The 14,863-nt window shown below is 35.5% G+C and overlaps 1 protein-coding gene across 1 annotated transcript in view; it reads right to left on the bottom strand.

Annotated features, from left to right (window-relative positions):
- The window catches only part of CHM (CHM Rab escort protein), a 218,496-nt gene that overhangs the window by 135,559 nt on the left and 68,074 nt on the right, over positions 1-14,863 (bottom strand). The window contains exons 3-4 of the mRNA XM_016213295.2: positions 11,889-11,961; positions 8,778-8,902 (exon numbers count right to left, since the gene is read on the bottom strand). Of these exons, the coding sequence (XP_016068781.2) occupies positions 8,778-8,902; positions 11,889-11,961 (198 nt within the window). The remainder of the gene's footprint in view (positions 1-8,777; positions 8,903-11,888; positions 11,962-14,863) is intronic.

Genomic DNA, 14,863 nt, shown 5'->3' with positions numbered 1-14,863 from the left:
ATTTACCTTAATTTTGCAATAACCAAAAGTACTAAATTTAAGGTTCAAAAGATCACTAAAACCATTAGGTTGAACACCAGAATTATTTTTGAAAATAAATTAAGTCAACAACAATAAAAAATAATGTGCTATCATATGTGCTTACATTAGAGTAGGGTATTACTGACTTGCCATGTACTTTGACATAGTTTACAAGTGATAATAATACAAGCTGTTATAAAAATCTGATTATTATTTAACAGGAAAGAAGTGAAGACCAGATAATATAGGCATGCCATTTATACAACTTTGCCACAAAGCTGCATTTAACACTAAGTCTATTCCCTGCTAATCAATGGGGAAAAGGGCTGAAGAAACACAGTTTAGACACATGCCCAGTAAGGTCTGAGTGACGTGGGAAGGCAGTTGTCTGTCAATCACACCTGGGAGCAGGTCAGTGGCCAGAATGGATGTGGCCACTGCAAGCAGGGGAAACCTGAATATTTAAACTTCCAAACAAAGGAAGCTCCCTCTCTTCTCTCTCTGGTGCACTGGGTTCCTGTGACTCCAGTTGCAGGGGGCTGTGCTCCCCTGAGCCCACATGGCTCATCGCCATGTAGAGCTATACACAGTGAACTAATGGACTTTAATTAGTTTGGATGCTGAACTACACCTGGCTGCAACATGGAATGGAAGCTCTGGACACTGGCCTTGATTTTGGCTCTGCTCCAACCCCAGCTGCACCTCTTTCAGGACTTGCTTAAGAGGCAGGGGACTTTGGAACCCGAGGAATGAAACTTAACACATATAAAGCCTTTTTCCGTATCTCATTCTCCCATGGAGGTTTCTGAAATGTTTATTTCAGTGATACCCCAAGAACCTCACTCCCACTCCCACGAGCAAGAAAGGAATTTGATTCACCAGTAACACAAGCAGTGGTGACAGATTTGCACTGATCTACTTGCTTCCCTGCCCTGTACTCCTTGTAATCAAAGATTAAAAATAGGGCTTTGAGTAAAGATGGCAGAGTAGGTAAATGTGGTACTTGCATCTACCCATGACTACATCAAAATTACAACTAAAGTTACAGAACAAACAACACTGAGAACTTGAAATCTAGCTGAACAGAAATCCTACAACTAAGGATATACAGAAGAAGCCACATAAAGACTGGAAGGAGGGGCAGAGATGATGAACAGGCTGGTCTAACACTCATGTGTGGCAGATAACAATCAGGAGGGCTAACTCGGCTGTGGAGGTCCCTACTGAGGGACAAGGGACCCCAATCCCATACCAGGTCCCCCAGCTCAGTGTACTATTGCTGGGAAAAGACCACACAACTCCTGGCCATAAAAATCAGCAGGCATTTTGGCTAAGTGAGACTGAGGGCTGCTGGAGTCCCAAGGGTTCCTCTTAAAGGGTCTGTACACAGACTAACTAGACTCACTAGCTCCGAGCTCCAGCACTGCAGCAGAACCTTGAAAGGCACCAGGGGTATATGGGAAGGAACTGAAATGTCTAGATTCAAGGTAAGGGCTGAAGGGGCAGCTTTCTCCCAAACAGAAGTGATGGTAGAACCACTGTTCTTTTGCTAAGCCCTCCTGCTGCAAGCCCAAGCAAGTGCCATATCTGAGTCTCCATCAACCTAGCTATTGAGGTTTGCACCACACTAGTGATTCCCTGACACCCAGCCCACCCAATTTGCAGGGCCATCAAAGCCATTTCCAGTGGCTTTTCCATACAAATGGCCTATCTTGGCCCATGCTGTGGACTTTCCTAAAATATCTCAAAGCTTCACAACCTCCAAACAAGAAGCATCTGGTCTCAGTGTGCACCATACCTCTTTTTAAATGGCCCCAGGCCCAGCACTAGCAGTAGCCAGCCTTGTTTCACAGCTTAGCCTCTCCTGGATACCTCTATACAAAGCACAAGCAGCAGCCATCTACAGATCTCTAAGTAGCTCATGCTGAGTGGCCCTGGGCAGGACTCAGGTAGCTGCTGACCATGGCCTGCACCTCCCGGGAGGCCCCAGAGGCAGCACCCAGTGGACAGTTTCAGACCATGCCAGAGCATCAGCCAACCACCTCCAGGAGCAACACAGTCAAGGGGTGGATTCAGCAGACACTAGAAGCCTGCTGAAGCCAGTCCTGTTCTGTGGGGCCAGCCCCTTCACAGCAATTGCTCTGCAGCAGTCACAGTAGTCCTCACAGCCCATCAACCCAAGAGTAAATCCCTCCCAATGAAGTGTCAACAGCAATCCAGGCTCAAGGACAACAGAAGGGTACACACAGCCCACACTGGGGGCACAGCAGGAGTGCCCAGCTTGGGTGACTGGGGAGGCTACACCACTGGGCCCCATAGGAAATCTACTACATCAGGCCACTCCACCAATACTGGAAAACGGCAGCTCTACCTAACACATGGAAACAACCACAGGGAGGCAGACAAAATGAAAAGACAAGAAACATGTCCCAAATGAAAAAAGAGAATAAAACTACAGAAAAAGAACGTAATAAGATGAAGAAAAACAATCTACCATATGCAGAGTTCAAAACACTGGTTATAAGGATGCTCAATAAACTTAGGGGAAGAGTAGATGAACTTAGAACTTGAACAAAGAGACATGAAACATAAAAATGGAGACAGAAAACATAAAAAAGAACCAGTTAGAAATGAAAAACATAATAACAAAAATGAAGAATACATCACAGGGAATCAAAAGTAGAGTAAATGAAGCAAAGAGGGTCAAATAAACAATTTTGAATATAAAGAAGCAGAAAATATCCAATAAGAACAGCAAAAAAAAAAGAATTTAAAAAAATGAGGATCGTATAAGGAGCCTTTGGGACAACTACAAGTGTGCCAACATTCACATCATAGTGATACCGGAAGGAGAAGACAGAGAGAAGGGAATTGAAATCCTATTTTAAAAAATGAAAAAAACTTCCTTAACCTGGTGAAGAAAACAGACATTTAAGTCCAAGTGCACACAGTCCCAAACAATATGAACCCAAAGAGGCCTACACCAAGGCACGTTATAATTAAAATGCCAAAGGTTAAAGACAAAGAGAGAATCTTTACAGCAGCAAAAGAAAAGCAGTTAGTTACCTACAAGTGAGCTTCCATAAGACTCCCAGCTGATTTCTCAACAGAAACTCTGCAGGCTAGAAGGGGTTGGCAAGAAATATTCAGTGATGCAAGGACCTACAACCAAGATTACTCTACCCAGGAAGGCTATCATTTAGAACAGAGGAAAGATAAAGAAGTACCCAGACAAGAAAAAGCTAAAGGAGTTTATTACCACCAAATCAGCATTAAAAGAAATGTTAAAGGGTCTTCTTTAACAAGAAAAAGAAAAAAGTCGATAAAAAACATGAATAAGATGGCAATAAATACATATCTATCAATAATTACTTTACATGCAAATGGATTAAATGCTCCAATTAAACAAATGAATGGATAAGAAAACAAGACCCTTACATATGCTGTCTACATGAGACTCACTTCAGATCAAAAGACAAACACAGACTGAAAGGAAAGGAATGGAAAAATATATTTCATAAAAATAGAAACAAACAAAAAAGATGTGCAGTAATACTTATACCAGACAAAATGGACTTTAAAACATAGGCTATAACAAGAGACAAGGAAGGACCTAGCAATTCCATTTCTGGCTATTTACCCAAAGAAGCCTTAAACACTAAATCAAAAAGACATATGTATCTATACATTCATTGCAGTATTATTTACAATAGCTAAGATGTGGAAGAAACATAAGCCTCCATCAGCAGATGAAGAGATAGAGAAGTGGTACATATATACAATGAAACATAAGACTCAGTCATAAAAAAGAATGGGATCTTGCTGTCTGCAACAACATGGATGGACCTAGAGGATATTATGCTGAGTAAAATAAGTCAGACAGAGAAAGACAAATACCATATGATTTCACTGATATGTGGACTCTAAAAAACAAAATAAATGAACAAGCAGAACAGAAACAGACTAATAGATCCAGAGAATAGACTAATGGTTGCCAGATAGGAGGGGAGTTGGGGGTGATGATGAAAAGGTTGAAGGAATTAAGAAGTACAAATTAGTAGTGATAGAATAGTCACAGGAATGTAAAGTACAGCTCGGGGAATATAGTTAATATTATTGTAATAATTATGTATAGCTTCAGGTACTAGATTTATCAGGGTGATCACTTGGAAATTATATACATGTCTGCTCACTGGATTGTATACCTGAAGCTTATATATTATTGTATATGAACTGTAATTGATAAATAAAAATTATTTTTAAAATGGGAAGAGATTACAAATAAATGTTTATATAATTTTGTAGTGAATTACTCTTCTATACAAATTGTAAAAATCAGAAAAGATATTGTAAAAATTTATAGATTGGATTGTGTAGTATATGAATATGTATAATATTGATGTCTCTATAAACAAAATAAAAATAGTTAAAGCCAAATAAACATAACAAATAGAAAAATAAGTAATGAAAATTATACTGTGAATGGATAATGCTGTTAAACTTTGTTGTTATTGATTTTCTGAATATTCTTGATCAAATACTTAATATATTTTAGAAAGACTTGGAGACAGTGAGAGGTTCAATGGTTATGTGAGTATATTAAATAACATTTAGAATAAATGAAACCATTTCTAAAGCCAAACAAAATTATTAGGCATGTGAACCATCTTTAATTATTTAAATGCTAAAGGCATTTTTTTTTTCCAAAAACTTGTCCTTAGTATTTTTCCATGACAGATAAATATGCATATTTATTTATAAATGATTTGTAAAAACAGTCAATGTTGTATCTAACTTTATACCTACAGATGCAAAATAAAAATAAAATTCATGAAGACAGAAAGAGATTAAAAATTAAAAGGCTAATGGTTATGACTATAATATTGTTTATGACCAAATGATGTATACTTTATTGTTTCTTGATGGAATATCAAGTGGCATATGTGAGAATAAAACCATAGATTTTGACCTAATAAACACCAACTCTATAAATAACTCATCTGGTCTAAAATGAGAAGACTAGTCATAATATTTCAACATGCATATAGTTATAAAGCTATTTTTACATGATACTTTGGAAATGTATTAAAATATTTTAAATGTTTAAAACAATTTTGTATATATATATAGTGTATCAAGGATTGAAGTTTGACTTCTATCTATTTGCTTGATGCAACTAAATTCACTGAACTCTTGTCATGAATGACCATTAAAGTTTAGAACTTACAGTAATTTGCCATTTGGTCAGATTTTGAATTTGATTTGCACATAATGAGATAGTAGTGTGCAATAACAAGATAATTAGCAAGTGAAAGACCCTAAAAGATTGCCTAGCATTAGTGTATAATTACAAAGTCCTCAGGAAGTAATAATAACTTCCTTTCTGGGAAAAAAATAAAATGCTCATTAAGGATAAGTAGAAAACACAATTAACTTGTGGTATATGACTATGGAGAGAAAACACATGACCCTCAATAGAAAATAGACTCTAAAAATAAAAAGCCAATGGAAAGGAAGACATAAAACTGTTTCTCTTTGCAGAAGACATGACTATGTAAAAACCTCAAGGAATCTCCAAAAAAATTCCCAGAGCTAATAAGTCAGTCCAGCACGATTTCAGGATAACAATTGTGTTTCTAAATAGCAATAACCAACTTGTGAAATCGAAAATCAAAAAAGCAATACCCACTCACAAATGCAATTGCTCCAAATGAAATTAAATACTTAGGCATACAATTAATAATACATGTACAGAATTGGTATACAAAAAACTATATAATTCTGTACAAGGAAATCAAAGGTGACCTCCATAAATGAAGAGACATACCTTGTTGATGGAGCTCAAGACTCAAAATACTAAAGATGTTAATTCTCCCCAAGCTGATCTATAGTTTTAATGCAATTCCTATAAAAATTCCAGCAATATTTTTTAGACATAGACAAGCTTGTTAAAACATTTATATGGAAAGACAAAAATTCTAGAATAGCTAAAACAATCTTGCAAAGAAGAATAAATTTGAAGGAATCATTCTACCTGATACTCCATCCTAATATATGGCTGCAGTACTGAAGACAGTGTAGTATTGATGTAGAAAATGTCATACAGATGGTCCTGAATACAGAGGCTCAACTTATGATTTTTTACTATGAAGATGCAAAAGCAATATGCCTTCAGTAGAAACTATATTTTGAATTTTGATCTTCTCCCAGGCTGGCAATATGCAATATGATACTCCTCGTGATGCTGGGCAGTGGTGTCAAGCCACAGTTCCTAGTCAGTCACATGATCATGAGGGTAAACAACTGGTACTCTGCAGTGTACTGTGTTCCCAGCAATTTTTGGATATTGTGTTCTGAGAAAATTTAAGTTAGGTTAGGCTAAGCTAGGATGTTCAGTAGGTTAGGTGTAATAAATGAATTTTCAACTTACAATATTTTCAACTTATGATGAGTTTATCAGAATATAACCCCATTGTAACTTGAGGAACACCTGCACATATCAATGGAACAGAATAGATAACCCAGAAATAAACCAATCCAAGTACAGCCAACTGATTTTTGACAAAGATGCAAAAGCAATTCAATGGAGGAGAAACAGACTTTTCAATGAATGGTGCTAAAGCAATTGGATATCCTTTAGGTTAAAATAATAAACATTGCCCCAACCTGGTGGCTGATTTGGTTGGAGGGTCATCCCCTACACCAAAAGGTCACAGGTTCAATTCTGATCATGGCACATACCTAGGTTGTGGATTAAATCCCTGGTCAGGGCTCAAATGGGAGGTTAAACTACAATGATATCACTACACACCTATCAAAATGGCTAAAATAAAAAAGTGACAACACCAAATGCCGGTGAAGATGTGAAGAAAATGAATCACTCAAACATTTTTCTGGTGGAAATGTAAAATGGTACATATCCTTTGGAAAACAGTTTGGCAGTTTCTTTTAATACTGAACATGCAGTTACCATATGATCCAGCAATTATAAACTTGGGCACTTATCCCAGAGAAATAAAAAATTATGTTTACACAGAATCCTGTAAACAAATGTGCATGGCAGCTTTATTTGTAACAGACAAATTTGGAAATAGTCCAGATGTTCTCCAATGGGTAAATAATTAAACAAACTGTGGTACATCCATACCATGGAATATTACTCAGCAATAAAAAGGAACAAATTATTGATGCATGCAACAACATGGATGAATTTCCAGGTAAGTATGATGAGTGGAAAATGCCAAAGGCAAAAGGTTACATTTGTATAGTTCCATTTACATTCTCAAAAGAACAAAATTATAGAGCTGGAAAGCAGATTAGTGGTTGCCAGGAGTTAGGGATTGGGGAGAGGGTAGGAAGGAGATGAGGTGTGGTTATAAAATGGCAACAGGAGGGATCTTTGTGGTGATGGAACTGTTCTGTTCTGTAAGTTGACTGTGTGATGGACACATAGACCAACATATGTGTTAAAATTATACAGTACACACACACACACACACACACACACACACACACACAACAGGCCCTATAGCCACAAAATATAACAGCATCAATAAAGCATGTTAAAAAACTGTAACAACGACAAAAAGCCAGAAACTTGTACTATATTTTTCATTATTTACAAAAGGAGATTCACAAAGATTTTGAGATATAGTCCACAAGAATGTCAAGGATTACAACATAGTGATAACTTTACTTCCTCAATTAGAAAATGAGGGAATTTTCTGGGAAACCAAAGCTGATCTCTTAAAATGTTAAAAATTTTATTCTAATCATTTTTAATATTCACCTTTCTAAAATGTATTTAAAATCCCCCTACACTTGCAAGTGAAGGAGAGAGAACATAATTTAACTTTTACCTAAAGAAAATGCAATATAATTAAGACCATCCATTGTTATACTCTGCTATAATACAATGATGCCCTTGAGGGATCCTCCAGTATGAAAGCCATTTTCCCTTATACTAAAAGGCCAAAGCCTGCTCTCCACCTACTGATAGGGTCTATTCCTCCTCTGTTAGCCTCTCAACTAGCATCTAAAAAGAGTATATTAAAGCCTAGAGGAAACTTTGGAATCAATTAATCCATTTTAGTTTTACTGAGGATTCTATGAAAAAAAAATGCAGCTAATACTGTATTTTGTCTGCCTTATCCTAGCACAGGATAGTTGTGAGAAACAAATAAGATAATGAATTTAAAAGAGCTTTGTAAACTATAAGTCGTTAATGTAAGATATTGTCATTATCATTACTCTCTAAACAGAGAAAACTGAAAGTTACATTTTTTTTATATTTTATTTCATTTTATTTTTTCCATCACCATTTATCCCCTCTATGCCCTCTTCCACCTCCACCCACCCTCCTATCCCCGCCACAATCGCCCCACTGTTGTCCATGTCCATGAGTTGTCTCTCTTTTTTTTCTCTCAATCCCTTCACACACACCTCAAGACCCTCCCCTTACCAGAGCTGCCTGCCTGCTCTCTATCTATGAGCCTGTCTCTATTTTGTTTGGCAGTTCAGTTTGTTCATTCAATTCCACATATGAGTGAAATCATAGGGTACTTGTCCTTCTCTGACTGGCTTGTTTCCCTTAGCATAATGTTCTCCAGGTCTGAAAGTTACATTTTTAAAAAGGCAAACCAGCATATCTATTAGATGTGTAGCAACTAATGCTATATAATCCTTATTGTTGGCTTCTTCTGAAGAAGTATAAGAAATCATTAACTTAGTTTATCCTAAATAAATAATTTTCATACCTGGCATAACAAAACACTTCCACATGTTGAATGGTTCTGTCCATCTTGCTAAGAGCAATGGCTTCTTCATTTTCAAGGATCTGTTCTTGCCATGCTGAGCTTTCATTCACAAAGTCACTATTTTCCTAAACAAAATAAAAATGAGAAATTTTAATTAATTGAGCAATCTGAACATCTACTCTTCTGAGAAAATTTATACCTTTATAAATTTATGCCTTTCATCCCATCAAAACTCAAAGATGGATATCACTTCAGAGTCACTGAAATGATTCCAGCAGCATAGTGTGCTAACTTTAAAGGAAGGAAAGGAAAACAATGTATAAAATCTATCCTATCAAACGCCAGGTCTGGTTTACAGATTTCTATCATGATATTTAAAATTTTGATGCAGTCATTTGAATTTGGCTGCTTTGACACTGCTAAAAACTAGGACAACTAAACCTCCATCTGCTGAGAATCAAGCTTATCTGTTCTAATTACTTGCTAATAATAAAGTTTTTACATTTTGTTGTCAAAACAGCAGGTTCAAAATTACTTCATTCTACTTACCCTTAGATCTCTGAAGGTTGATCACTAGCCATGTCAAATTTAGAATATATGTAAAAGCTTTTGAAAAATACTCAGCCCAACACAACTAACTTTAGGAATCAACAATAATAATAAACCCCTTGATATTTTATATTTAGAAAGACAATAAAAATAAGAAAGTACAATAAAGTATGTAAACTATCACTAAGAATTGAAAGTGATCCTTAAAAATTTCCAATAATTCCTACTTATATTTTATGGAGAAAATTATAACAATATTTTAATATTGGATTTTTGAAAATGTCAATATATATCTTTCCCAAATGTCAAGGATCAAAATTTTTTTAAAAATATGTCTTCATTGATTTCAGAGAGAGGAAGGGAGAGAGAGAGGGAAAGAAATATCAATAATGAGAGAAAGTAATTTTTCAGCTGCCTCCTGAACACCCCCTACTGGGGATCGAGCCCGCAACCTGGAGATGTGCCCTGACCAGGAATCGAACCTCAGTCTCCTGGATCATAGGTCGATACTCAACCGCTGAGCCATGCTTGCTGGGCTAGGATCAATTTTTAATCTGTTTTAAATTTTCAATCTAGTTGATAACCATCTCTCAGAGAAAAAAGTTTAAAGATGTATTATATACATCCAGAGAACTAGTAGTGAAATATAACTACAATATCCTTTCTTTTAAGTAAATTCACCTCAGAAAATTTTTAAACTTACAGATTTGATAAAGTAGGGCAATAGTTATTTTTAAAAGTTTCATTGTCTTACAGTATGATAGTTACCAGAGGGAAAGGGGGGTAGGGAGGGGGTCAAATATATGGTGATGGAAGATTATTTGACTTTGGGTGGTGGGTACATAATGCAGTATTCAGATCATATCATAGAAATGTACACTTGATATCTATGTAATCTTATTAACCAATGTCATCCCAATAAATTTAATTTAAAAAGCCTCATTATCTTGAACTTAACATTTTAAAATGAAGAAAAACAGAGGCAGACAGCTCTTATAATCAAGTGTAATTATTACATAGTATTAAACATTTCAACATAAGTAGAAAGAGGAGGTGAAGTACAGGAACTTTGAATGTGTAGACATGGGGTTACCAGCCTCAAAAAGAACTGTGGACCAGTGACAGAGAGTGAAAGGGAAAGGATACAGTGATTGAGTCAAGATACGAAAGTAAATGAACTATTAAAATAAATGTCTACAAAACTATTTTTATTTTAATAAACCTAACCCATTACCAAAATTTATTTTTTTAAATCCCTTCACTCACCAAAAGTTTTCCATTCAGACAACGGATGTATTTTGTTGTTGTTCTGAGAATCTAGATTTAATTTTTCATGGAAGTATGGAAGTACTAAATATTCGTCAATATCAGGAGACCCTCACATATACCTCCCAAGAATAAGGCTCAAAAAAGGGTTTCTGATAAACATAAATATATGAATATTTAAGGCATATAGATAAAACATTTTAATGTCTACTTATAACATTTACTTCCTTGATTTATACATAGTTTGAATTACATAAAATGCTACTTTACAAATGTTGCTTGTTTCTCCACACTCTCATTTCTATGCAACGATATTATTCAAACTGAATCTTCATTGAATCTTCAACATCAATGTCTTTGTCATCACTAGAAGCACTTTTTGAGTCATGAGCACCATAAAATTAATCAGTATAACTACAATGCTCAGTGTGGTGCTTAGCACATGGTAATTGCTTAATAAGTCTTAGCTATATTACTTTAACTAACTAACTGAATTTAATTTTCTAGAGCATAGCATCCTCCTTTCTGAACTGCCTAAATTCTTTTGAGATATAGCAATTTCTGATTCCATCATTACATGATATGATGCTCTCAGTAGGAATTGCATTTCAAGCCACATATATCATTTATATAAAATTGGGACAGTTTTTTTAAAATAAATCCATCTCTAAAAAATTGGTAAACTCCATGACATACTCAACTGCCTCCATTACTATGCTTTATATAAGCTCTAAAACTATTCTTTACAATGATATAGAACAGTTAGATTAGTGAGACCCTACTCTTGGGGAAAAAATGCTAAATTTATATTAAATTTTTCCTTGATTTTTGTGTTTACTGATTCTGTCAAGTGACTTCTATAATTATGCAAAACCACAAACAACTGACATCATTTCAAATGACTGTATCTTCCCCATATAGTGTTGTTGTTGTTTTCAAAATATACTAACAGAAAGAACAACTAATATAAGTAAGATTTTATAAGAACTGAAATGTTTTTTTCTGAAACACTATTTTGTGGGGGGAAAACTTGCCTTATGGGCATATAGAATAATTGCAAAATGGTATCAAGTTTATAAAATTTATTCTTCAGCCAACATATCTATTTATATTTAAACAGTAACATTTATGTTTTGAAGGCATTGGAAAAACATTAGCTGAAATGGTGACTGCATGATTTTTGTTAAGTAAATAAAAATGAGGTATTAATCCTATCTTACAGATGAAGCCAAGGGTTTTCTTCAATTATGTGACACATATAAAAAATTAGATTAAAAAATTAGATAAGAACTTTACCTGATATTCCTTTATCCAGGACAACAATCCTGAAAAGCTAAAACTGGCCCAGTTTCCTCCATAGTAGCTTCTTCTGTAACAATAAAAAATAAGAGTAAAGTAAAAAGTATACAAATCTAGTCACCAATCTTCATCAACAAACCACCACTGACCCTTCAACTCATTCCATTTTCAATACTGCTACCTCAAAGCTCAAAAGCACACATAATTGGGATGTTGCGATTAGAGGAAATAGTAGGCTAAAAAAAAACAGAAGTGGGCCTCTTGGATCCCAAAGATAACTTTTCACTGTCTGAGTTAAAAATCTCTTTGGCCTCTTTGGAGATTTCTCCACTGCTAATGCGATTGTTAAAAGCCTGATATGGGCCCTCAGCAGATAAACATGAACAAATCTAACTCTTGGGTTAACAAAAATGGCTGGGAAAGAAACCTGGTAGCTCTCCATGAAAGCCGCAGGAGAAACTGCTAGGTTTTCCATAAGCAGTTAAATATCTACTGCCTCCGCCACCACCAAACCCATCTCTGACAAAAAGTGTGTGTATATGTAGCAGATGCGTGCACGCACACACATTCATAATTGGCTACTGTAAATCAAGCAGTATGCCCTGTGCCATTCTTAGCCTTTAGGACCAAAAATAAAGGTAGATCTCAGGACACAGTGTTTCACATCAAAATTTGTGGAAAGTATAACAAGAATAATACTCCCACTTCTAACTAATTGAACTATTATTCTTCATTCCACAGTCCTGTGAATATCAATGTTTTAGCGAAACCCACAGGTCTTCTAACAAGGAGTATAACCTTATAGACACTGGACTTCTGATTAACTTCCTTAAGTAAGAGATTTTTGGCAACCAGAAGTCTCTAATTCTGCACTAGATACTGGGCTTCCCAAACCTTGCAAAATTCTTCATGTTTACTGCTTCTTTGCATAATGAGCCCCAAAGTACACTCAGTCCCACCTATAGCAGGATCCACTCTGGATCTGTGGTGGGTAGGATTCTTGGTATTGTTTTTATTTTCATTTTTGGTTCTCTTTATCTTTTTCTAACGAAATAAAAATATATAAAAGCTCTTTTAAAAATTAAACAAAATTAAAATCTTTAATATGATATCCAAAATTACTCAACCATAATGCTACTGGATATCCTCTCAAATTTTTGATATACTTCTCCTCAATCAACTGTTGACATGGATGTGAAGAATAGTCAGCTTTTATTATATTTTCTTGTCTATGTCTAATATTCGAGTGATTTTTAAAAAGATTATATAGGTTTCAAGTGTACATTTTTGATACATGATCTTCATATTGTATTGTGAGTCCACCACTCAAAGTCAAATAATCTTTTATCACCATATATTTGACTCCCTTAACCCTTTTACTTCACAATCTCTCCAAGACTTGTTATTACTTGTCTTGTTGATAATAGCAATTCAAGCAAGTGTGAGGTGGAATCTCACTGTAGTTTTGATTTTCATTTCCCTAATAGCTAGAGAAGTTGAGCATCTTTTCATATATTTGTTGGTCATTTGTATGCCTTCTAGGGAGAAGTGTCTGCTCAGGTCCTCCTCCCTTTTTTAACTGAACTGTTTGTTTAGTTGGTGTTGAGATGTATGAGTTCTTTACATATTTTAGATATTAACCCCTTGTCAGAGCTGTTGTTTACAAATAACTTCTGACATTCAGTTGGTTGCCTCTTTGTCTTCTGGTGGTTTATTTTGCTGCAAGGGAAAGCACTGGGATTTCATAGATTTGGAACCCAATCACCCACCAGATTCCCCAGCAGGGCTGGTCCCCTAAAACCAAAGCGACCAAAATACAGAGAAGATGTCCACCTTCCCAGGGAATACAGGCCATTTTCCACCACCCGGCAGAGATCTGAAAAGCCAGAGGAGGGAAAGAGAGATAAAATCTTTGTGATTCAGCGCCAACTACTGGAAAATGATAGAGGGACTAGTTCTTATCAGTCTACCAGAGAAATACATATAGATACCTAGACAGAGAAGGAATCCATCAAATGAATAATGAAAGTAATGAGGCAGCTCAGAAAGAAAACAAAAAATTTCCAAAAAATAAACAAATACATGGTAATATGATTCAAATGACAGAGACTTTAAGAATGCAGTTCTGAAAAAAACACAATGACATACAAGAAAACACAGTTCAAAGAACAAATAAATAAAATCAACAACAAAAAAAGAGTGCATTACTAAAAAGACTGAAACTTTAAAAAAGAACCCAACAGAAATTCCACAGATGAAGAACTCAATAAAGAGGATCAAGAATGAACTAGCTAGCTTAGAAAACACAGATGATCAGATGGAGGAAAAAACTAGTGATATCAAAGATAGAAATCTAGAAATGATGCAAAGGGAAGATGAGAAAGACTTGAGCATTAAAAAAAAGTGAAAGAGCTCTATAAGAACTGAGTCCACCAGAAAGAGCAATATAATAATAATAGGCATACCAGTAGAAGAAGAGAGGTAAAAGGAAAAAGAGAGCCTATTCAAGCAAATATTGGATAAGAACTTCCCAAACCTAAGGAAAGAGCTAGATCCTCGAATCCAAGAAGCAAATAGAACACCTAATTACCTCAATCTAAAAAGGCATTCTCCAAAGCACATTGTATTACAACTGTCAAAAATTCATGACAAAGAAAGTATTCTCAAGGCAGCCAGGGAAAAGAAGAAAGCAACATATAAAAGAAAATCCATTTCTTTATCAACTTCTCATAAGAAATCTACAAGCTACAAGAGTGGAAACAAATATTCAAACTACTGAAAGAGAGAAATTATCAGCCAAGAATAATATGTTCAGCAAAGTTATCCTTTAGACATGAAGGAGAAATAAAGATTTTTCCAGACATATGACTGCTGAGGGAATGTGCCCTGGCTGATGTGGCTCAGTTGGTTAGAGCACAGCCCCATACACCTAAAGGTCATGAGTTCGATTCTCAGTCGGGGCAATACTCAGG

Source organism: Miniopterus natalensis, chromosome X, assembly GCF_054644295.1.
Source record: "Miniopterus natalensis isolate mMinNat1 chromosome X, mMinNat1.hap1, whole genome shotgun sequence".
NCBI lineage: Eukaryota > Metazoa > Chordata > Mammalia > Chiroptera > Miniopteridae > Miniopterus > Miniopterus natalensis.
This window is presented reverse-complemented; position numbering and strand designations above follow the sequence as displayed.